General features: G+C 37.6%; 1 protein-coding gene across 6 annotated transcripts in view; it reads right to left on the bottom strand.

Moving 5' to 3' along the window:
* Nucleotides 1–23,325, bottom strand: part of lpp (LIM domain containing preferred translocation partner in lipoma) — a 176,876-nt gene that overhangs the window by 81,969 nt on the left and 71,582 nt on the right. For all 6 annotated transcript variants that reach the window (XM_012963147.3, XM_012963146.3, XM_031901796.1 and 3 more), the window contains 2 exon segments: nt 8,784–8,896; nt 535–657 (listed from right to left, as the gene is read on the bottom strand). In XM_012963147.3, coding sequence (XP_012818601.1) covers nt 535–657; nt 8,784–8,896 — 236 coding nt within the window.

Here is a 23,325-nt window from a genome sequence, read left to right as displayed (position 1 = left end):
ACCTTCCTAATTCCCTTTAATACAGTTCCTCATGTTGCGGTGACCCCCAACCATAAAATTATTCCTAAGACCATCTTAGGCGACCCCTGTGAAAGGGTCGTTCGACCCCCAGGTTGAGAACTGCTGTTCTAGACATACTCTCATTTTCTCTTTATTTACCCCTGCTCTCCTGGTTAATGTGATTTTGAGTAATATTTACTAAAACAACTGGAATGAGTCACTGTCTGGGAAATATCAGTAAATGCAGCCTTCAAGGCCTGCGCTAACACTCTTTATAACATACCAAATATTTTTTTCATAGCTACTAAACTCTAGAAAATACCTTGCCATAGACAATACTGAGAATTGCCTCTGCTAAAACAAACACATGTAGAGACTGCTATCAATAAATGATCAGCATTGTCTATTTTAGTAGCTACGACAAGTAGCTGCTACTAGTAGCTCCGTGTGTATTCACCCTAAGATGCTGTTAGATGTTGACTCTCTTAATCTGCAGCTTAATGGCAAGTACAGAATCAAAATAATTGGTATTACCTGTGGGGTACGTGGCTTGTATGGTGAACTGTTTTCCAAGTCAGCAAGAATACTAGTAAGAGAATCAATCTCAGCATCTAAACTTGACCGTCGTTCCTCTATCGTCTTCCCGCCAGTGTTTATCTGTGAAAGAGGCACCAAGAAATTAGGTACAAGTTCTATTTTCATATTATATTTTCTACAGTTCAAAACATTCACCTCAGATATTCTCGCTTTCTCTAGCATATCACCAATATCTTACAATTTACATTAAATACTGCAACTACAACAGAGCACACCTATTTGGACAATCAATTCAGCAGTAATTAAACCTGCGCAGTACCAGGGTCAGATGTAAATATGATGCTCAGGACTAATTTATATTGATTGACATCCTTAGAGAAATATCAATTGCCCATCTATCATTGCCATGTAGGGTGTGTGGTTAGTCAACCAGGTCTGCTGTCAGTCTTAGCAAAAAGTACCGTAATTCTTTCTCGATTGATTTTTTCCCCTCAAAATCTGATCATTTCCACTTGTGAGGCATGTTTAAGTTAACATGGTGAAAATATAATTTAAATACAACAAAGCTGCAATTTTTGCTTGTATTTATTCTCAAAAAACACATAAGAGAAAAAAAAAAAAAGAGTTCAGTAGTCCCCCAGCACTTCCCTAGCACAAAGACAAAATCCCAGGCAACCGTTTGTACAGGCTGTTCTATATTTCATGTTGGTGCAGTTACATTTCACAGGGGACCTTGAACTACATCCTGTCACCATCACTGTATCTGTGTCACTAAAACCAATTTATAACGGTAACTGCACGGAGCAAACACTTAAACACATTCATCCCAGGTTCTTGAACATTATGCACAATTGCAGCTGTTGCTACTATATTTTCAGAGAATGTTACAATAAAAGGCAGTTAGGACTTAAATGATTGCCGAAAAAAGCACTGCTGTACATAAAAAAAATAAAGTATGAGATTATTTGGCATAAAGACTAATGTTCCTGTATACTCCTTTGCCACGTACTTCTCATACAAGTGCATAACCAGAAACAGCTTAATTACTTAATAAGGATTTCCAGCTCACAGTGGTAAAAATCTGTGAGGTCACCATCAACAGTCAGGGAAAGTACTACAGACTCTACTTAGCTTTACAGTACAAAATGGCTACTACAAGCTATATTCTTCACTCAAAACCCAGCACTTTTAATGAAGTGGGCCCTCAACTTTCCTGTGTGAGGCCCTAAGACATAACAATACTTCTTCACCCTCACAACAATGCCACTCTTGCCACCGGCCATGTAGCCTGTGTATGCAAAACAAGCTGGCACTTATATGTCAGGGTTACAAAGGTATGCCTCATACCCTGGCAGCTGTGTCTACCTCCTGAATGACACAGACCCATGCTAGACAGGTAAAGATGTATTGATGCTTGCTGTCAGCCCCACACGGATAAGGAGAGAATAATAAAGTTGCCTAAAGCAGAAAAGGGTTTTTGGTAAAATCTACAGTTAGTATTGATGTTGGTATATATGGTTTATGTATATGAGTGTATAGATAGGTCAGTATAGGTTTGTGTATGCTGGGTTTACTTGGAAGGTTTGAACTTGATGGACTTTGGTCTTTTTTCAACCCTATGTAACTGGTATTGTTACAGACTAAAGTCAAAGTGCTAGAGCAGTGATCCCCAACCAGTGGCTTGGATGTTGCTCCCAGTGGCATTAGAGAAGGTGCTTATTTTTGAATTCCGGGCTTGGAGGCAAGTTTTGGTTGCATAAAAACCAGGTGTGCTGCCAAACAAACTCCTATAGGCTGCCAGTCCACATAGTTACACAGGGTTGAAAAAATACCAGAGTCAATCAAGTTCAACCCTTCCAAGTAAACCCAGCACACACAATCTATACTTACCAATCTATACCAACACATAAATAAACTATATATACAACCACTAATACTAACTGTAGATATTAGTATCACAATAGCCTTGGATACTATGCTTGTTTAAGAACTCATCCAGGCCCCTCTTAAAGGAGAAGGAAAGGCTAGTAAAGAGTTAATCTCAATCTGCAGGCATTCCTTCAGTTGTCTCAATAGTTCCCTTAAAGGAGAAAGAAAGGTAAAAACTAAGTAAGCTTTATCAGAAAGGTCTATGTAAATACAGCCATAAGCACTCACAGAAACGCTACACTGACTTCTCTGAAAAAAGATTAGTTGTGTCTGTAATTCCTGTGCCACAGACATGCAGCTTTCTGTTCTCTGCTCTTTCCTGCTCCCCCCCTCCCTCAAGAATGCTAACTCCCCCCCCCTTAGGAATGTGGATCTGAGCCAATCAGCAGGAAGCTGACTCATAGTCTTACTAACTGAGCATGTTCACTTGGTCTGGGTGTCTGTGCAGAAGTGAGGCATTATGGGAACTTTCTTTACCCAGCTCAGCGTTTTTTCTTCCTGTTTGGCTTCTGATCTTCCTGTCAGAAGCCAAATAGGAAGAAAAAACGCTGAGCTGGGTAAAGAAAGTTCCCATAATGCCTCACTTCTGCACAGACACCCAGACCAAGTGAACATGCTCAGTTAGTAAGACTATGAGTCAGCTTCCTGCTGATTGGCTCAGACCCACATTCCTAAGGCGGGGTGGAGTGAGTTCTTAGCATTCTTGAGGGAGGGGGGAGCAGCAGAAAGGAGACTGCAGAGAGCTGCGTGTCTGTGGCACAGAAATTACAGACACAGAAATCTTTTTTTCAGAGAAGTCAATGCAGCATTTCTGTGAGTGCTTATGGGTGTATTTACATAGACCTTTCTGATAAAGCTTACTTAGTTTTTACCTTTCTTTCTCCTTTAAAGGCATTAACAGAAGGGCTATCAAATAGCCAGTCACAGCCCTTATTTGACACCCCCAGGAAAACGTTTATGTTTGTGTTGCTCCCCAACTCTTTTTACATTTGAATGTGGTTTATGGGTAAAAAAGGTTGGGGATCCCTGTGCTAGAGTTAGCTATAGATGAGGCTGGCCCCTAGTGCCTCAATCCAACAATGGATATTATTCATTTTGAGCAATTTTAAAGTAGAAGCCAATGAACTAAAACAAGATTTATTTTATTAAAATAGCCTATGCTTGTGCTCTAAATATATAGGTCTATAAATTTAGCAGTACAAAAGGGGGTGCATTCAAACAAGCAACACTGACAACTGTTATGAATAATCAGAATGCTTGTGAAAAGATAGTACTAGAAAATGAAAGGATTAGCCCCAGAAAATGCCTCAAGGGTCAGAAACATTTACTACCCCCAGCCAAGGCCAAGGTCAAGGCGTGCTACTATATCAAAAATAAAAACTTCAAAAAATATATTTTTTCAATCATTGATAGTTCTGTTTAGAATGCCAATGTGATTTCAGATACTAAAGGGCTAATTTCTAAATGCAGTCCAATGTACAAAATTCAGACAAAAACTGCTGCAAAAACTCACAATGCATTGTTCTTCCCCAGACTTCCAGTGGCCATACATTGCACCAGTACGGATGCAAATTATTGCAAGTTTTGGCAACTTACATTTCATATTTTTGAACATGGATTTGGACACATGATGTTAAACATGTCCAACATTTCCAATTCTCTGGCATTTGTCATTAATGCCAATGTGCAAATGTGTTTTGTGCAGCTTGTGGAAGCAGGGAAATATTAAACTGCTTACTTTCTCAACATTTCATTATAACCATCAGAAGTGTGTTCTGCCAAGTCAAAGCTAAGAAACCTAACCCAGATGCTGCAAATTAGCACATGCTATAAAGATCTAAAGTTTTGACAATGAATACAGAGCTTTATAAAAGGATTTTTTGTTATAATTTCCATATTTTTCGTTTGAATCCTAGTATAGGTACCTGTTCAATACCATGCCCTTTTGTCAGATAACACGTCTGCCAGTTCCTTTATATACTGTCACAATTAGCCTCAAAGGAGGAGACTGTAGACATTCAATCAAGCCTGACATTTAGAATTTCCTCAAAATAGCTATTTGTTCATCAGTGGGGAAACACAAGAACAAAAAATGCAGAACAGATGGGCTAGCATGTCTGCTCCTTTTTTGGATAAAGACAAGGGGCATATACAAAGGCAAGTCATAAACATAGATTTTCTATTAAAATTAGCCACTGTAACAGAGACCTGTGAACATACAGAAAACCTTCTACATGAACCCAGCAATGGAAAAGCAGCTTCATGTCACAGGCATCTTAACAAAGGCAGCTCTACCCTGACAATAAGTCAAACAGTCTCGAACTTTTTGTTATAACTGGCCACCAAACATCATGTTTATTGCAAACATACAGAAATGAGAAATTGTTTTCAGCATAGACAATGATACCAATTTACTCATCAAATACTAAACATTTTTTTAAGTACTGTGGATTAAAGGAACATCAGCACCTTTAGATGACATACAGTTAGGTTACTTTGTATTTGTTACAGCAGAACTGTAGCCAAATTCTTGGGGGTAGAGTAATAATCTATAAAAAGAACTTGTGACATTTCTACCAATCATATCACCAGACTGTTAATTAATAAGGTTCTCTAGAAACAGTTAAATGGAATTGCTACCTTAACTATTTCCTCCTAATTCTTTACACTAGTCGTGAGGAAATTACAACTTGCCATTGAGACAGGGTCAATACCATGGGAGCTGAAGGTTCTGCAAAATAGAGCAGTTGGTTTTAAAGATTCACTCAGTGCCTTTGTTCAGTAAAATGTGAAAATACATGATTAATACTATATTATGTATAGACTGTATATGATTTCTGTGTATGTTTATCCTAACATTTAGTGGGAACTAAACACATACAGTCAATTGTTCCTTCATGGTTAAACACTTCAGGTAAAGAACTGTTTGTTTTGCTTATGTTATTTCTAGGAACGTGTCTAGTTAATGGTCTTTATCTTACTACCTCATGCAGTATAACATTTAACAGAATACTACAAACAGCAGGCCCATTCCCACACTGTTGACACTTCTATTGTACACCTTCAACATTAAGAAAAAAAACCCACTCCAAATCTATAAACTCACACTGTATATGTATGGGCTTTTTTATTCAATGTTTGCAGAAACTTGTCAATTAAGTTATTTTCACTTAGGCTGGACAACACTAGATCATGGGGATGAAAAAAATAAGTTCCTACAATAATTTGAGGAACTGCTGCTGGCTAAAAGGCTAAAAAAGCATTGCTAAACTTGGCGTTTTGTCATTCATGAGAAATCACATTCCCTGTGGACAACTAAATGTCAATATACCTCTGTATACTGCCTAATTACATCACTGTATGGAAAACATACCTATCACTTAATCCCACAATGTCCCAGGGAAACCAGTAATGTAAAAGTGAAAATATATATATATTTTTTTTTCTTTAACATTTTGTAGCAGTTTGTATCTGTTCATCTAGCACGCAAACTATTTCTTGAAAACGCGTGGCCTATTTAACAGTCCTGCAGAGAGCTATGGATTACATTTGACCTCTTTATCTTCCTGTGTAAGAACTAAACCCATTGTATTCTACACAGCTTATCTGTTGCCCTCTTGCCTTATTTCAACTTGAATGACTGCCACTCATAACTACACAGCAGCTTAATTATACAATTTGTAGTAGTGTTCCTAAAACTAATTGGCAATATTTAAGTGCATAGTAACAAATAATATTTAAATGGATACAGAACACACTTTTGTTTTTACTAGTCTTTTTATAACAAAAACATATAGCAATTAATCCTAGATGATACTAGACTACAGTGGGGTATCCCAAAACTTGTTGCAAGTTAAGAACGCAAGAAGTTTTCTCTCAATCTCTTTTCCAACATTGGCATTGAATGTAGACAGCATGTGGAGTTGGTTTTCATTTATTTGGTGCCCTAAGAATTTTCAATCATCGTGGGCTGCCCAACATGATCGCTTACAGCCCTTTCAAAAAGCAAAAAATTAATCCTTGAGCACTGATTTATCCAGTAGTGTCAGTCCATCTCTGATGTTTGTGATATGTGCAGAAAACCTTTCAGTTTGGACTGATGCTGTAACTCGGTAATCTGTAGCCATGTCATAGAACAAAGGAATTAATAAAACAGAACCTATAATACACTACAGAAATGATTTAATGGAGATAATCACAAGTCTGGGTGGCTACCTCTCATTATATGTTCATAAATCAGCCCCCCCAAACTTTCTACACTTGCCCAAAAAATTGGATAAGGCTACTTCCACATGGGGCATTTTCTTGCCCTGCATATAAGCACAGGCTGAGAAACTGCCTCTCCGCTCCACTTTTGGGTGTGTCTGCAGTGGATTTTAAAGCCAAAATATGTGCATATGTATTTTCACACCAAAATCCGCTCTCTGTGTCTACACCCAGGCCAATGCAGTGTCTCTGGTTCAGACACACCATAAAACAGATTGGAGCAGAGAGGTGGGCTGAGAAATCACCCAGTGTGGCAGTAGCCTGTGGGGTTGAAAAATGTGCCAGATCAGTTGTAACACATACTTGAAGAAGCAGTATTTTAGGAAGTGGCATGTTGACAAAAGAACCGTTTAAAAAGTATACTTTTTTTTTTTAACACCATCAAACAAATGGAAATTTTTTTAATATTTTTTTAACAAAGAACAAGTATTTTAACCAGTGATATTCTTGCAGTTTAAAGGCAAGATCAAGCAAAAAAGTAATGAGTAACCAGCTCTCTTGAGAACTTAGTACATTCGTTAGAAGCTCAGTGATGAGAAATAAAAGCAATGATTAGTTACACAGTAAGAAAGCTGAAGGGGGTCAGAAGCCTTTATTAATGTTGCAGTCACTTGTATGGCAGTGCTATAGACCAATTACTGCCTCTCTCATTAATAAAAATATTATCCTTGACTGAACCTTAAGGGCTCTGGCACACGGGGAGATTAGTCGCCTGCGACAAATCTCCCTGTTCGCGGGCGACTAATCTCCCCGGATTGCCATCCCACCGGCGACTTACATTTTCGCCGGTGGGATGGCAGTTCGGGGAGATTAGTCGCCCGTGACAAGGGAGATTTGTCACGGGCGACTAAACTCCCTGTGTGCCAGAGCCCTTAGAAGTTGCTTAGCCACTGGACAAGCATTTCATGTTATAAGGATGAAGGATCTAGGGGTTTTTGTAGATAACAAGTTGTCTAATTCAAGGCAGTGTCATTCTGTGGCTACTACAGCAAATAAAGTTCTGTCTTGACTCAAGGGATGAAAACATAATTTTGCCTCTTTATAGGTCCCTGGTAAGGCCTCACCTTGAGTATGCAGTGCAGTTTTGGGCTCCAGTCCTTAAGAAGGATATTAATGAGCTGGAGAGAGTGCAGAGACATGCAACTAAACAGGTAAAGGGGATGGAAGATTTAAGCTATGAGGTTAGACTGTCAAGGCTGGGGTTGTTTTCTCTGGAAAAGAGGCGCTTGCAAGGGGACATGATTACTCTGTAAAAGTACATTAGAGGGGATTATAGGCAGATGGGGGATGTTCTTTTTTCCCATAAAAACAATCAACGCACCAGAGGCCCCCCCTTTAGATTAGAGGAACGGAGCTTCCATTTGAAGGCGGTTTTTCACGGTGAGGGCAGTGAGGTTGTAGAATGCCCTTCCTAGTGATGTGGTAATGGCAGATTCTGTAAGAGGGGCCTGGATAAGTTTTTGAACAAGCAGAATATCCAAGGCTATTGTGATACTAATATCTACAGTTAGTATTAGTGGTTGTATATATAGTTTATGTATGTGAGTGTATAGATTGGCAAGTATAGCTTGTGTGTGCTGGGTTTACTTAGATGGGTTGAACTTGATGGACTCCGGTCTTTTTTCAATCCTATGTAACTATAATTATTCCTGTGTTTATGGTAACCAAAACCACAAAACCAAACCTGTTAAATGTATATATATGGTGTATGAGCCCATGACCATGGGTTTAGTAGATTTCTGACAAACAGCTCGCTTTCTGGTGTTGTTAAACGGACGTAGCTGGTAAGCTACATATCATTCACCCCAATTTAGCATTGTACATTAGGCAGCACATCTTCCATCACTGTGGAATAGGTTATGCTATTAAGGTCATTTTTGGTGTACTGATTGCTATGCTGAAAAATCTTAAGGCAACACAAAAATAGAAATGTGAGCATGAAAGTGTTCTAAAAATATGTATCCCTAAAGATGGCTGAAATAGCTCCCAGATTTAGGAGTGCCTTGGAAAGTACAATGATTTTCTGCATGTTTCTTGACGCTGCTTCTTACCTGAACATTAAACATTGCTTCATCAGGAACTGGCGGAGGAGGGAGGTTACCAAGTGTAGGCATGGGCTGAAGATTCTCCTCAGGAGGCGGTGGTGGAGGTGGAGGAAAATCCCCTGAAAAATAAGGTAAAACTATTTGAAATAATAATAATAACTTTACTTTAGTTAGTAAAGTTATTGAGAAAGTTAACTGAAGCTGCTCACAAGCTTTCACATGTAAAATAGTCAACAGAAACTTAATTTCTGTTAAAAGTAAGCCGCCCTTTAGCCAAAACATTTAGCACCTTCTTAAACCCCATAACCTTAATGTGTACTAATTTCCTTTCCTTTCTCAGGGAAAGACACTAGGGCTTCACTTACAACTGTCTAGGAAAAGTTAGTTTATATGGAACAGGCCTTAATCCAGGGGTAAAAAGAAAATATAGAAAACAAAAACTGCAAAGCTGAAACTGATGCTACAGGTCAACTAACTGGGGGGGTTGCATTAAATACATCCCCATTATAAGACCAGCTTCCTTCTGTGTCAGAGGGTCTCTGTTCCCTTCGAAATCTTCTTAACATGTGGTAATGGTGCTGTTAGACTGTATGTATGTGTGTGTTTGTGCGTGGGGGGGGGGGGGGGAAGGAGCAGATTGTCACACTGGCCTGAGATGTCAATGACCTTGGCACAGCTCTGGGGGTAAGAAGAAACATGACCAGCTAAAACATTCTGAATTTCTGTAGGATTAATGGCAGGTATGTGTGTTCTTATTTGTAATCAAATCGTTATCTTGAAGAGATCAAGCTACATTCCTGCCCAATACACCTTTAGTTAAGTACTAAAAAATATCACTAGTTGCAAGGGATGCTCTGAAGAGTGTTATTCAAATGGATATCCTTTGCAATAGAGTTAGGAGTGCAGTTTTGAGTTATACTTTGGTTCTGTATATTGGTCCACAGCTCTATGAATAAGTGACAGAAATGAAACATCTAATTAGCACAGTCAGTGGGTGGATGTGTTTGTATCTAAATACTTTCCAACCACCTGTTATCTGCTTGTCATTTATTAGAAATACTGCCAGATAGCGACATGGCGACAGAGTAACATTTCATTAAGAACAACTTAATTTGTGTCTGTTATTGTACTTTGAAACAAAAGGGAATAGCGACACAGCACCTGCCGAACAGAGGAGCGAAACCCTGCCTTGCTGCAACTTGAATAAAGACGAGCAATATGGGAGCTGTCAGATTTGAAGTGTGACTGTGAGGATCCAAAGAGTTCCAAATAGTGAAACTGCTCCAAGTTTTTTTTTCCTTTAAATATTAACTGTATTAAGACATAAGTAATTTGGGTTTGTGCAGCAGAACACTTAATGTATATATTAAAAAAAACAGTTATAATAGGGACAATACTTTAGTATGACATTTTAAAGGGTACCTGTCACCCTAAGAAATAATTCCATATTGTTGTCCATTGTGTTTGTCAAGCAAAATAAACTTTATTTACACTAAATAAATCATTTAAATCTTGTTTCCTTCTGTCCTGAAATTACACAATCACAGCAAGCAGACATGCACCATTTTGTGGATACTGTTATTAAGGCAAGCTTTGCATCATGCCAAAATCTTGTTTATGAGGCAAAATTGGGGACCTGTTACACATGCCCAAGCTGAACTGAAATGCCTAAGGCATAGAGGCAGTACAGGCTGTATAGGATTGACAGCTGGGATTTTCAAATGCCTTTATAATGGGTATGCATATAGTAATAAAAAAAAGTAATTTTGGTTTTATCTTTAATTTGATAAGGATTGTTATGATACAGCTTTTTACGTCTGGGTGACAGGTCCCCCCTTTAAAACTGACCAATTTCAGAACCCTCAGGTTTAAATTTAAATAGACACTTTATCTTTTGAGGGAAACTGTTGCCACTGCCCTATAAGGCATTTTTGTACTCATAGCAAACAGTTGAACTTTTTCTTTCATTGTTACATCTGAAGCTGGCTGGAAAAAAAAGCTAATCACTGATTGGTTACTATGGCTTATTCGAAGGAGAAATCTGCCCAGCATTGGCATGATATACCAGTAGGCACACTGTAACTCAACAGTTGCCACACCAAAAAAGATCTGGGAAAACTTTAGCAAGAGAATGTCCCCCAACAATAGGAGTGATATTCATGCAGTGCGAAAAGCAGCTTGTTGCTGAGCAGCATATTACCGATATGCTGAAAAAAAGCTTGCAATAAACAGCATTTTACACATGCATTAAAAAAACATTCTACATAAACCTGTTGCGCTCAGTCATTCCATATGTCCTCTTTATCATCATTTATTTATACAGCACCAGCGCCAAATGCTCTTAAACGGTAGTATATCCCCCACTAACCAATCATTTTCTGTGTGTCATATCTCGGAACTGAAGTTGTAGTTTAGATAGATAGATAGATAGATAGATACAGACTATACATTTGATGAGAACAGAAAGGTATAAACAACAACTGCTTTCAAATGCACTTACATTTAGAAATTAAATGTTAATTTTAATATAAAACCATTAAAATGTGTTAACGAAAATTTAAAAGTTACTTAGAATTAATATTGTGCAAAAAGAGAGACTCTCTTTAAAGTAATTACTACAACTTTTCAAGGTCTGCGACTTTCATATTATCTTCACCCCTGAATGCTAAAGAATCATTATGGCAGAAGAAGGTGCTTGTTGAATCCCATTACCTATCCCTGTGGGAAAGATAATGAACTTGGTTTAAAGAGCTGCCTCTTTTCTCTGTGCTGCCTGTGTTCTCACACATAATTAAAAAAATATTTATCCAACAGGTAATTAAATGAGGACAGCATGACTAAAATAATTGAAAATAGAAATTTGTGTACTCTGAAACATAATGTACCCCTATTGTAATATATGAGTCTATCATTAGTTACCTTGGAGTAAATTTGATAATATAAACACGAATATATGCAACCCTTAGAATATCACAGTTTTATATTATTTCAAAGCATATAAATTCCTCTTTCTTCCTCTTTTATTGATATGAAATAGTAGATCATAGTAGTGTGTATATATATATATATATATATATTATATATATATGACACTAAGTGGGGCTTAAAAGCTTAGGCATGATCAGCTTATACTCAGTCTGCGACCATATCAATCGAAGAGTCAACTTCACAGAGCTCCACTGGAGACCCTTGCAGACTGCCGAGCTTGCTAATTACTTGCATTCTGAATGTTTACAAAGAAGCCTGAGCAAATAACTGGTTGAGTAATTGGATTTCTTTTTCTGTTCTTCACAGCATAAGCCATGCAGCTCCGTTAGTATTCTAGCGTATTAGAATACTGTTACAGCTCTATTTTCATACAAACAGATTTTATATTATGAAATGGCATAAAGACATAAAAGGTTTAATTTTAAGCAAAAATAACACAAATTACCCATTGCTAGCTAAAATATTGCGGTTATGGATTTATTCTGCAAGTAAAGGTCACCAATTGTTTTAAGTCCTAAACGGTTTTAATTATCCCCAAATTCTGAGCTAGGTGGAAAGAAAGACTCTCAGAACACACATCAGCAGGCACTCTAATTAAATAGGGCCAACTAAACTCATTTTTTATGGGATTAATTATTCAGGATTCACCGTATGACATATAAGGAAAAGTAAAAAGTAATTTCACTGATGTGAGAACGGCTGGAGGCGTAGTCTGTTAAAATAAATGAAAGTGCACAAGGTGAAATAATGGTGAATTATCTTCCGACTACTTGTTACCAGAATTAGTGAACACTTACACTTGTCCCACCCATTGCAGGATTTCATACCACACAAGGAAGCTGCAAACCTGCAAATCTCTATAAATAAGCAGTTCACACAAGTGGTATTATATAAAAAAAAAAAAAAACACACTTATCTATCTACACTTATATATAAATATATCTCTATAAAGTGTATTTAAAAACGTCACAAAATAACACAATATTGCAAACACATCACAACACATTTAATTACATATAGTACATACCGCCAAATGAGTGTAAAGCAAATAAAACAGTAAGGGAGTGGATACCCTGGACAAAATGAGAATGCCGCGACGTGAAGGCTTCTCAACAAAAAGTTGGGGAAGGGACAAATCAGAAGAGTACAGGTATGGGATAGCAGGTCCCATACCTGTATTAACCTTGTCTCAGCTGATACATGTTCCATAGGAGAATAAAAAAGTGTCAGTTTCCACTTACAACAAAGGCAGATTATTTAAAATAAAGAACGCAGACTATGTGTCCTTAATCCATGACTATTTAGGGGTAAACAGAGGAAAGAAATAGAAATGGAAAAAAGCAGCAATTTAGTGAGGGTACTAACAATTTGATGTAGCATGATTATAGTTGAAACCATCAATTGCATGATGGTGCAGGGATGTAAAGCAGCATAAAATGTTACTTACGCTGGAGTCTTCCTAGATTGCACAATACTATTTCTCAGAATTTACAAGGAAAGTTGGAAAACCCAAACAAAGAAAGCACAACCAGAAGGCAAACTACAAGTTAGTGTGCTAGTAACAGTACATATCATACATACAGGGTTTAAAGGGGTCCTCCACTCAAAACTTTTCTTGCATAATAAAAGAAAATATAATTCCCATCAACTTTCCAGTATTGCTATAGAAACCTTTTGCTTATTGCTTTCTGTTCTAGGTCTGACTTAATTTAAAGGACAAGGAAAGGCTAAGTCACTTGGGGGTGCCAAAATGTTAGGCACCCCCAAGTGACTTTAATCGCTTACCTTTTGCTTAACATTTTGACACCCCCAAGTGACTTTGCCTTTCCTTGTCCTTTAAAAGGTGGCCATACACTGTGGCAGATCTAAGCTACCAATTCAACATGTTTGGAAGTCGGCTTATCTGCCTATGTAGAGAGGCCCTCCTAGGGGGCAGTTTTAAATATTCTGTCGGGGCCACATTGGTTTCTTTATGTGGTCCATGCCCCTGCAGCCTGCATTTCCATCTTGAGATGGTTGATACAGAAAAGATCTGCTGACTTCCCACAGTTTGGTAAACACTACAGAACGGCAGGTTATACTTTAGCCAAATGATAGGAACAGGGTAGCTTCAATAAACGTAAGGATCAATGCACAGAAAACAGTTCAGAACAAGATTATGACCCATCTGAAGTAAAGTTTATAGGCTGCAGAACTCCCTGCACATTGCCATATAATAAAACGAATCATTAAGGCCTTTTCACCCCTCACACAAACACACCGCCCACTCTCCATGGCTATGCACTGGTGGGTGATGATGGTCATCAGAGTGGAAAGCCACAAACATTGATTCATTGGCAGCATTAATATATCTAAAAAGACTAAAGGTGGCCATACACCAAAAGATACGCTCGTTTGGCAAGATCATCAAGCGAGCAGATGTTCTGCAGATATGCCCACCTACGCGTAATCTGGATATCAGGCTAATTCAGTCATTTAGCCCTAGGCCAAATGATCAAATTAAAACAGTGGGTTCCAACAAATAAATCAAACCTGCCAAATCGAGATCTGCCCGATTTCAGGCCAGTTGTTCGTGCCCATACATGGGTAGATAAGCTGCCGAAAAGGTCTAAAGGACCGATATCGGCAGCTAAAATCAGCCCATGTATGGCCACCTTTAGTCTAAAGAGGGTATAGTGTACCTTTCCTACTCTGTAAGTGATTTTGTGGAGTCTGAAAAATCCCCTTTCGTAACTGTAGCTTACAAAGGCTGAACTATGGCTATTGTGTTCCAGTTAAAGAAACACTGAAAGGTTTCTGTGCTCTACCTTGGACATAACCAGTAACAGTTAAAACAGGGACTTGAGTAAGTGACCGCTATGGAGTCAGTAATGCTAAATTACAAGAAACAGCAATTTAGTGAGTATTTTGAAAGGCTCAAATACAAATATTACAAGTTGCCAACATTCCATAATTTATGGTGGAAGTCCCATTTTGAAAACATTTCACTGGTAATTATTGTTGCTGGTAATTTTCCTGGTTTTTCAAATCCCCTTTTATGATGCTTACAAAACTCACTCATCAATAACTCTGACAGGGACAAATCAGAAATGTATCCAACTTGAAACACAAGTGTTCAGACACAAATTTGCAAGTGCAAATCCAGAGGCTGCTGTCCACATGAGCAACCTCACAGAACATTTTTTTTCTTTTGCATTTGTGTTACCTGTGTGCCAACTTTAAATCTGAATGTGGCTTTAAGGATAAACGCCACTGGAATTTTTGTAGAATGGTGTCCGATCGACAAAACACACCCTACAAGTGGGATGTAGTCACATGGGTCAAAATATTATGGAACGACAGAAAAAAAAATTTGTCATTGAAATACTCACATTGAATACACACCATTCGACTTTACATTACAGTCTATGGAGATTAGATAGTGTAGGATCCATCAAAATCTTGTGCTGTTGCATTACAAGATCAGATAAAATCTGATGTACAAAATCTTTTGTGGTGTTAAGCCCTTATGCCTGCCAATCCCCAACCTTTTCTTACAATCAAATGTAAAAAGACTTGGAGAGCAACACAAGCATCATAAAAGTTCATGGAGGAGACAAATAAGGCTTACAGGCTTTATTTGGTAGCACAGGTATCGGACCACTTATCCAGAAACCCATTATCCAGGAAGTTCAGAATTACGGAAAGGCCATCTCCCATAGACTCCATTGTAACCAAATAATTCACCTTTTTAAAAATTATTTAATTTTTCTCTCTGATAATAAAACAGTAGCTTGTACTTGATCCCAACTAAGATATAATTAATCCTTACTGGAGTCTAAACAATCCTATTGGGTTTAATTACTGTTTAATTCATTTTATTAGCAGACTTAAATTATGGAGATCCAAATTACGGAAAGACCCCTTATCCGGAAAACCCCAGGTACGGAGCATTTTGGATAACGGGTCCCATACCTGTAAATTTTGTGTTTATTCAACCAAAACTTGCTACCAAGTCAGGAATTCAAATAGAACAACCTGGTTTGGGGGCACTGGGAGCAACATCCCATCTTGGATTGTATTAGAACTGTCCTGGACAGTGCACATGCTCAGTGAGCTCTGAGAAGCTAAGCTTATGGGTTGTTGCAAATTATCAAGCAGAAAATGAGGCTGGCCTATCATATAAACTGATGCTACAGGGCTAATTATTAAATTATGATGCTAATTGCACTGGTTTCAGAGCTGCCATATATTGTGAATCTAAATAAATTACTAATAAGCAATATACTGTTACATTGATATTATATATAATATATATATATATATTAGTAATTCATTCAGTACAGTGTGAGTGGGTCCCTCAGCTCAGTAAGTGACAGCAGCACAGAGCATGTGCAGGGAAGCAGTAGAAAAGAAGATGGGGAGCTACTGGGGGCATATTTGGAGGCACATAACTTCCCTGCTAAAGGGCTGTGGTTGCCTTGGGCTATTACAGAGACCCAAAACATGTACATCATTTCTGGCCTATTTCTTTAGTTGAGCTTTAATTGTCTTTTAAAGACTAGCCTGAAGGTCAGTCACAGTGAGATTAAATACTTAAAGGGGAAGGAAAGGCTAAGTCACTTGGGGGTGCCGAAATGTTAGACACCCCCAAGTGACTTAGATCGCTTACCTTTTACCCCGGGCTGGTGCCCCTGTACGGAGAGAACAGCACCAGCCCGGGGTAGCAGCAAGCGCTTCCTCCTTCCTTTTCGCTTGCGCGCGCATGCGCAGTAGAGTGAAAAGCCAAACTTAAACAAGAAACTCTGCTATTCACTCTACTGCGCATGCGCATGCCCACGGATTTCGCCGGCAGAAGAAAAAGGAAGGAGGAAGCGCTTCCTGCAGGTGCCCTGGGCTGGTGCTTTTTTCTCCTAACAGGGGCACCAGCCCGGGGTACAAGGTAAGCGATCTTAGTCACTTGGGGGTGCCTAACATTTCGGCACCCCCAAGTGACTTAGCCTTTCCTTCTCCTTTAAAATATTTGCAGCCTAGCTATTGCTGAATGTCAATATATCTTAGTGAGAGCCCTCCTTCTCTATGTGCTTTAATGAGCAGCTCCCTCTTTACCTTTTGTACTGGTCAGTATTTGTATGTTTGACATGTATATCTCTCTAATGTGCATTGCTGGTGAATATGTTTGCAAATATTCTGCACCAATGTCAATAACAATTGTTAATGACAATTGTGCAAACAACATGTCTGCACAAACAATAGTGCAAAATAAATTAAAACCAAGTTTTACTCAAGAAACAAAATGCAGAAGTGACAAATCTGATATGTCAGGTAGTTGTGTATTTAGAGGAAGAAAGGGACATGGCTTGGTGTTATGAGGAAATAGGGAATCAAATGACACAATATCATTTACATAGTGACATCTATGTATTAAAGATGTAAAGTTTCTCTGGAAAAACAAATTAAGAAGTAATATAAAATATGCAAAAATAATGTGAGAGATGATTAAGGGGAATCCCCATCCCATTTCAGCTAATGGTGCGTGGGTTATAATCTCCGTTTGAGTATATACCCCCAGAAGAGCAGTTATAAAGGTCCCTTCCCTACCCAAGTATGCATTTTCTTTTCAAAATCAGGTATGTGTGTTTTCCCAAAAAGGCTAATCCTGTCCTGGTGCACACTGCAAACACATTAAAGGGACAGAAGGCAGAGGATCGGGTATTCTCCACTGGTGTAAAAATGCCAGTGTGTAAAAACAACCTGTGTGTCATTAGAATTAAGGAAAGCACGGCTTACATCTGGTCTGTCTATACCCAGGGGATTAGGCGAAAAACTCATAAAGGCATCATATATTTGACCACCACACAGTAGATCCAGACTATGAAGATCATAAAGTTGGCACTTTAATAGCTGAGAAGTCTAAAACTTGCAATATTATTACCGAAGGACAGAAGTCTCTGAGCAGTTTGTCTTAGGGCAGACATATTTAAAGGTATTAAAGCTAATAAAGAGAGAAATTTGCCATGTAAGATTATTTGATAATATACAGTGATATCATTTGCTGTTCTGGTTACTATGGGAACGGCAAACCACCGTAGCCAGATAATTTACTATAATTTTTGTTCTAAACTAATTACATGTAGTTTTCAGGTTTTTGGTCATAGAGTATTTCTCAAATTTCTCAGATCCAGAAGTTGCTAAGCACAAGAATAAGATAATAAGAAGCCTGCAACTGGTCAGCTTGGTGAGAAATTATCTACCAAAGGTTATTGGGGCACATTTACTAAGCAATTTTGAGATAAAGTGAATTTTTTTTACTTTAGAGATTTACAAATGGGTTTTTGCCATCCAATAGTGTTTCAGACAGTTTCCCTGAAAAATTCATATTTTTCTAAAATACTTTGTATAATTTGAGATTTATTAACATTTAGGTTAGGTTTTTCTTGGAAAAAAATATTCAGGCAGGATTGATATGTTGCGTATGGAAAGCTTCAAATACTAGAAATGTTCGAATTTAACTTGAAAATGGTTAAAACGTGAATATTCATGGTCAGCCTGTCCTTTTGCTACACAATTTCAAGGGAAGTTTTTTTTTTTATTTCACCCAGTTTCAAGGGGAAGTTTATCCTATCATTGTTTTCTATGTTATTCAGTTTCAAGTAAAACTTAAACACAAGAATGAGCACCAATGCTCCTAAAATGGCTCCTGGAGCAATTCCTGTTTGAGAAAAACAAAGAGAATTCATGGAAATGAACGGCCATTTAAATTTAACAAATTTCTCTAATTTTTTGGCTTGAAAAATTATAATTTTCAGACAATAAACTTGATCTTTTCATTCAGCCCTACCAACATCAAATACTACAATGATCGAGTTTAATTCAAATTAATATCATTATCATGTTGAGTTTATATGGCTTTCAAAGCAAGAAAAAAAAAGGAATTTTTAGTAAATCTGCCCCTTAGTGTGGCAATTTCAAATACGCTTAATAAATTACTACTTTAAAGGAACAGTAACACCAAAAAATGAAAGTGTATAAAAGTAATAATATAATGTACTGTTGCCCTGCATTGCTACAACTGGTGTGTTTGCCTCAGAAAGACTACTATAGTTTATATAATAAGCTGCTGTGTAGCCATGGGGGCAGCCATTCAAAGGAGAAAAGGCACAGGTTACTTAGCAGATAACCGATAAACCCCCATTATATGGGGCTTATCTACTAGTTATCTGCTATGTAACCTGTGCCTTTTCTCCTTTTTTCCAGCTTGAATGGCTGCCCCCATGGCTACACAGCAGCTTATTTATATTGGAGCTTTTCTGTAGCAAAAACACCAGTTTTTTGCAGAGCAACAGCACATTATATTTTAATTACTGTAAAACACTAATTTTTTGATGTTACTGTTCCTTTAACTGTAAAAGTTAATTAAAATTAAGTCAAGATCTTGTATAATAAGTAAATGTTGTTGCTCTGAAAGCCATCACAAAAATAATTATTTCATTCCATTCCCTTTCCTAACCTTCATGGCAAACTAAAGTATTGAAAAATAAATGAAAAACTTTTTAGAAAGATCTAGACATTATAGTATAAACTTTCAGATATTGCAGAGCTACAACTACTAAATATCCAACAAAAATTAAATAAATGCTGAAAGCTGGAACACAGTCATAATTACTCATCACTGGTAATACCAAAAAGTGGATCTTAAAACGTGAGATACAGATGTCTTAACTCCACTATACATATTTAAATGAGTATGAAGTCGTGGGAGCTAACGGGAAAGAGATTTTGGGCAACAAGAAGGAATTTTCGAGAACACAGTTCACATTTTTCTTTTTTAGAAAATCTGAATGATCATTTTGCAGAAGTTCAGCTATGAACAAATGGGTCTCCTTAGTAAGATTGAGGAAGCAAATGCTGTCAGATTTCCTGAACATGTCCATTTCTGTAACCCCCTGGGACATGATAATAGTCAAGGGAATATTTCCAGGAAACTTTTTTTTTTTTACTGCAATTAGTGTACAGTGAAATAACCTTTGCCTAAGAACAGATTATTATGAGAAAAAAAGCAGAACATTTAAATACCAGTAATTGCATTATGGGAAGTTTTTTATTTTACATTCACAGAATACAGATGACCAGACCAGTCTGCGAGTGGTGGTACCCTATTAGAACACCATTTATAATTAGCCCTAAAACTCAGACTCTGCATATCAAAAAGTGGGTTCTTAAGCACATCAACAGTCAGGATTACTATTTTTCTATAGAACTACAAATAGTATGCAATCCGGTATCAAAGCTTGGAAAGTGACCAGGATAAGAATGTGACAAAGCCATCATTAGACTGAATCTCTGTTCAAGTCGGTTCCAAACCCCATTTGCCAAAATGATTTTGAGATGCCTAATCAAACGTAGCAGGAAGCACAACAGGGTGCCAACTGTCTTAAGTTCTTTTAATTTTTTTTTTTTTTTTTTAATCAGTGAACTATATGTATAAACTACAGTATTTGTTTCAAGTAATTTTGAAGTGGTACTGGTAGATACTGAGCCAAGGTCCAAATAAAGAGGTCATCATTCTATGTTCTATTCACATCTATGAATCTTCAAGACTATCCTTAGAGAACTAAAACCATGGAAGAGAAAAGGTGTATGTGGCACATATGTATTGCATCACATATCATTGTAGTTATCAGATGCAAAAAGCACACCTAAAATTATACATAGATCAGTGCTTTTAAAATAAAAGTCAAATATCCAGTCAATGTTTGCCTTCCAACTGTCAGTTGGCTTTAGTAGATTAAAACTTTCCAGGGGCGTAAGATTCCAAAGTGGAAAATGGCATCAATTTTATTAAATAGCAGAGGAATCCGCAGACATATTGCACATCGATTAAGGGTAGTTAACAGGAGTTTAAATGGGGCAGAATGATCTTCAAGGGTAAGTGCAGAGGGTTTTCTTTGTTTGCTGCCAAGATTAATATTGATTTGCAACAGCTCTATAAACAGTTTAGCATGCCGGTTGACCATTCTTTAAAACGGATATTAATTCTATGAGAAAAGTATTTTTAAATGAAAGACGTTGTTATAAGTCTACAGTTTGTTTGTTTTTTTTACAACATGAACAGTTTATTCTGCTTATAAATCTTATTTGAATCTGAAGGGTGGGGAAGAGATGCATCTTCTTAATTTTGGAAAGAGGTATTCAACTTATTAGACTATGCTGTAAGTACACAGGGTAATTCATGGCACACAGATGCTCTCTCAGCAGTGAGTCCTGCACTTGGCTCCATACAGAAAGTGGCAGCAGCTCTAAGGGAGGCATAAATGCAGAACATACACTTATTTTTGTTCTTGTGTACAAAATGGGGATCCTCATTTAAAAAAAGTTTAAACTAAGAAAGAAACTGTTTATTTACTGAAGAGGAAGTATTATTGCAACTTTCTAAGTTTCTGCATTAAAATAGATAAGTATGTGGAACATCCTTGAGCATGAAAATATCTTGGGTTTGTGCTTGCAGCTTCCAACAATGCCTGCAAACTTCTGCCTTTATATGGTCATAAATCTCTCTTGAAAAATCCAATATTTTATTTTACAACAAGAGGTACATTATTCTCTATACTGTACAATATGTTGGTGCTTTAGAAATAGAGCAGAATATGGTGCAGAATATGGGTTTTATAATAAGTTACCATAAAACCTACATGTACAGTTAGTGGCACATTTAACAATTAATATTTTTCAAATGAATACACCAATTATTAGGTGAAAACTGAAGCATCAAAGCACAAGAGCAGCTGTCCCTCAGAGGGCACATTTTGTGTCCCTGACATTTCTTTGTTTCTTTTTATTTTTTTAAATTTCCTTAAAGACGACTTACAAATGGCACTAGACTTACATTTCGGCTTTTTGTGACAATATATTTCTTAACAATTTTAGTTATTTGGTTTGGTAATTTTTTTAATTGTTAAAGAGAACTAAAGGAATATGGCTTAAAATGTTTTATTTTATACACTGAACATACCACACCAGACCAGAGGTTTAACAGCCCTATAACAGTAATGACCATCTGTCTTCACAGCGGCAATCAACATTGGAATATAATGCATATTTTCATATGTTTAGTGTGTGTTCTGGGCTGCTGTTGAAAAGCTAGTTAAAGTTAAGGTTGTCAGAAATCGCCAAACATTAGCAAGAAGTGAGGTTATGGCAGGTAGAGGTTTGTGGTAATGGGGCGGGAACTAGCAAGGGGTGCTTGATGGTGGTTAGGCCCTACCTAGAAGTTAGGTCCTCCAGCAGGCCCATGGGTCTCCCATCCAACACATATAGACATATTATAACTAAATTGTGATGTACAAAGCACTGGTTTCTACGCTGCCTTACGAAAGTCATTTTATATATACTCCATATTATGTCCCTAAAATCATGCAGCTTACAGCATCCCAGAGCATGTGCTATGAATCGGCAGAAGGGACGATAGAGAGCTATTAAGGGCATCTTCAGAAGCACAAATCTTCACTATAAGGGTAAAGACACACAGAACTAATTAGTAGCAGCTACTTGTCACCAAAAAAAATACCCTGCTGTAGCATTTTTACCCTAATTATTAATTTAGCTTCAGTCCTCCATTAAATAAATCAACACCTTAGTACTGGGCACCACAGCTTTTCCAGTGTATTTGCATTTTCTACCCATTGCAGATACTGGGGAAGGAACCACCTTATGATTGACAGACTTTTATAATCAAAGCTTGGTACATGGCAGCTGAAATTTGTATGGAGTGTCCAGCTTTTAACGAGTTCTGACAAGCTCATCATGCCTCTTATAGATAAAACATTGCCTAACAGAGGCACCAGCTGATACCAGGGACTGTAATGGAAGCGTTTGTGGAGCCTTATCTCATAGATTTATGGCTGTAAACCAAGACTTCCATAAATCTGAGAAAGAAGGCTCAGCAAAGTCTTCCATTATAGGCCCTGGAAGTTTGCTAACACAGTGTAGGCAGTGTTTCTCTCAGAGAGAAGCAATTGGCTTGCTTTATGTCTTAGCAAACTCAGCAATACATACACAATTCAAGTGCCATGTACTGAGCTTAACAGACATTCTGCTACTGTGTGATCGGTTTTTATTTTTGTGGAAAGATCTGATAGAAGTAGTTACCTGGAAACTGGTGAGAATAACATTATAGCTGCTTTCTGTGTACTTTGAAATGGTGCCACTTGTATGTATGTATGTATGTGTCAAAATCACTTTAAAGATTGGTCTCATTAAGGCATTATAACATGCTTGTTATGTTAAAACCTCAAGGAAATACCCACCCTGCCATGCTTAAATTCTGCCTGCCGTGATGGAATTTATAAAGCCATTCTATAGCCACTATGCCATCAGTCACATCTGGAATACAGCTAACTTTGCTGTTCTGTCGGAACTGGTCTCTGTAAATAGAGACTATAGCTCATATGATCCCAGAGAGGATCAAACCATTGGTCATTATCCTGTATTGGTGAATGAAGTATAATGCATATTTACACATATCTGTTTAAAAACCATAGTGATGCTCACTTGCACCTCTAACAAGACTATCAATCTCTAG

Source organism: Xenopus tropicalis, chromosome 5 (assembly GCF_000004195.4).
Source record: "Xenopus tropicalis strain Nigerian chromosome 5, UCB_Xtro_10.0, whole genome shotgun sequence".
NCBI classification, from domain to species: domain Eukaryota; kingdom Metazoa; phylum Chordata; class Amphibia; order Anura; family Pipidae; genus Xenopus; species Xenopus tropicalis.
This window is presented reverse-complemented; position numbering and strand designations above follow the sequence as displayed.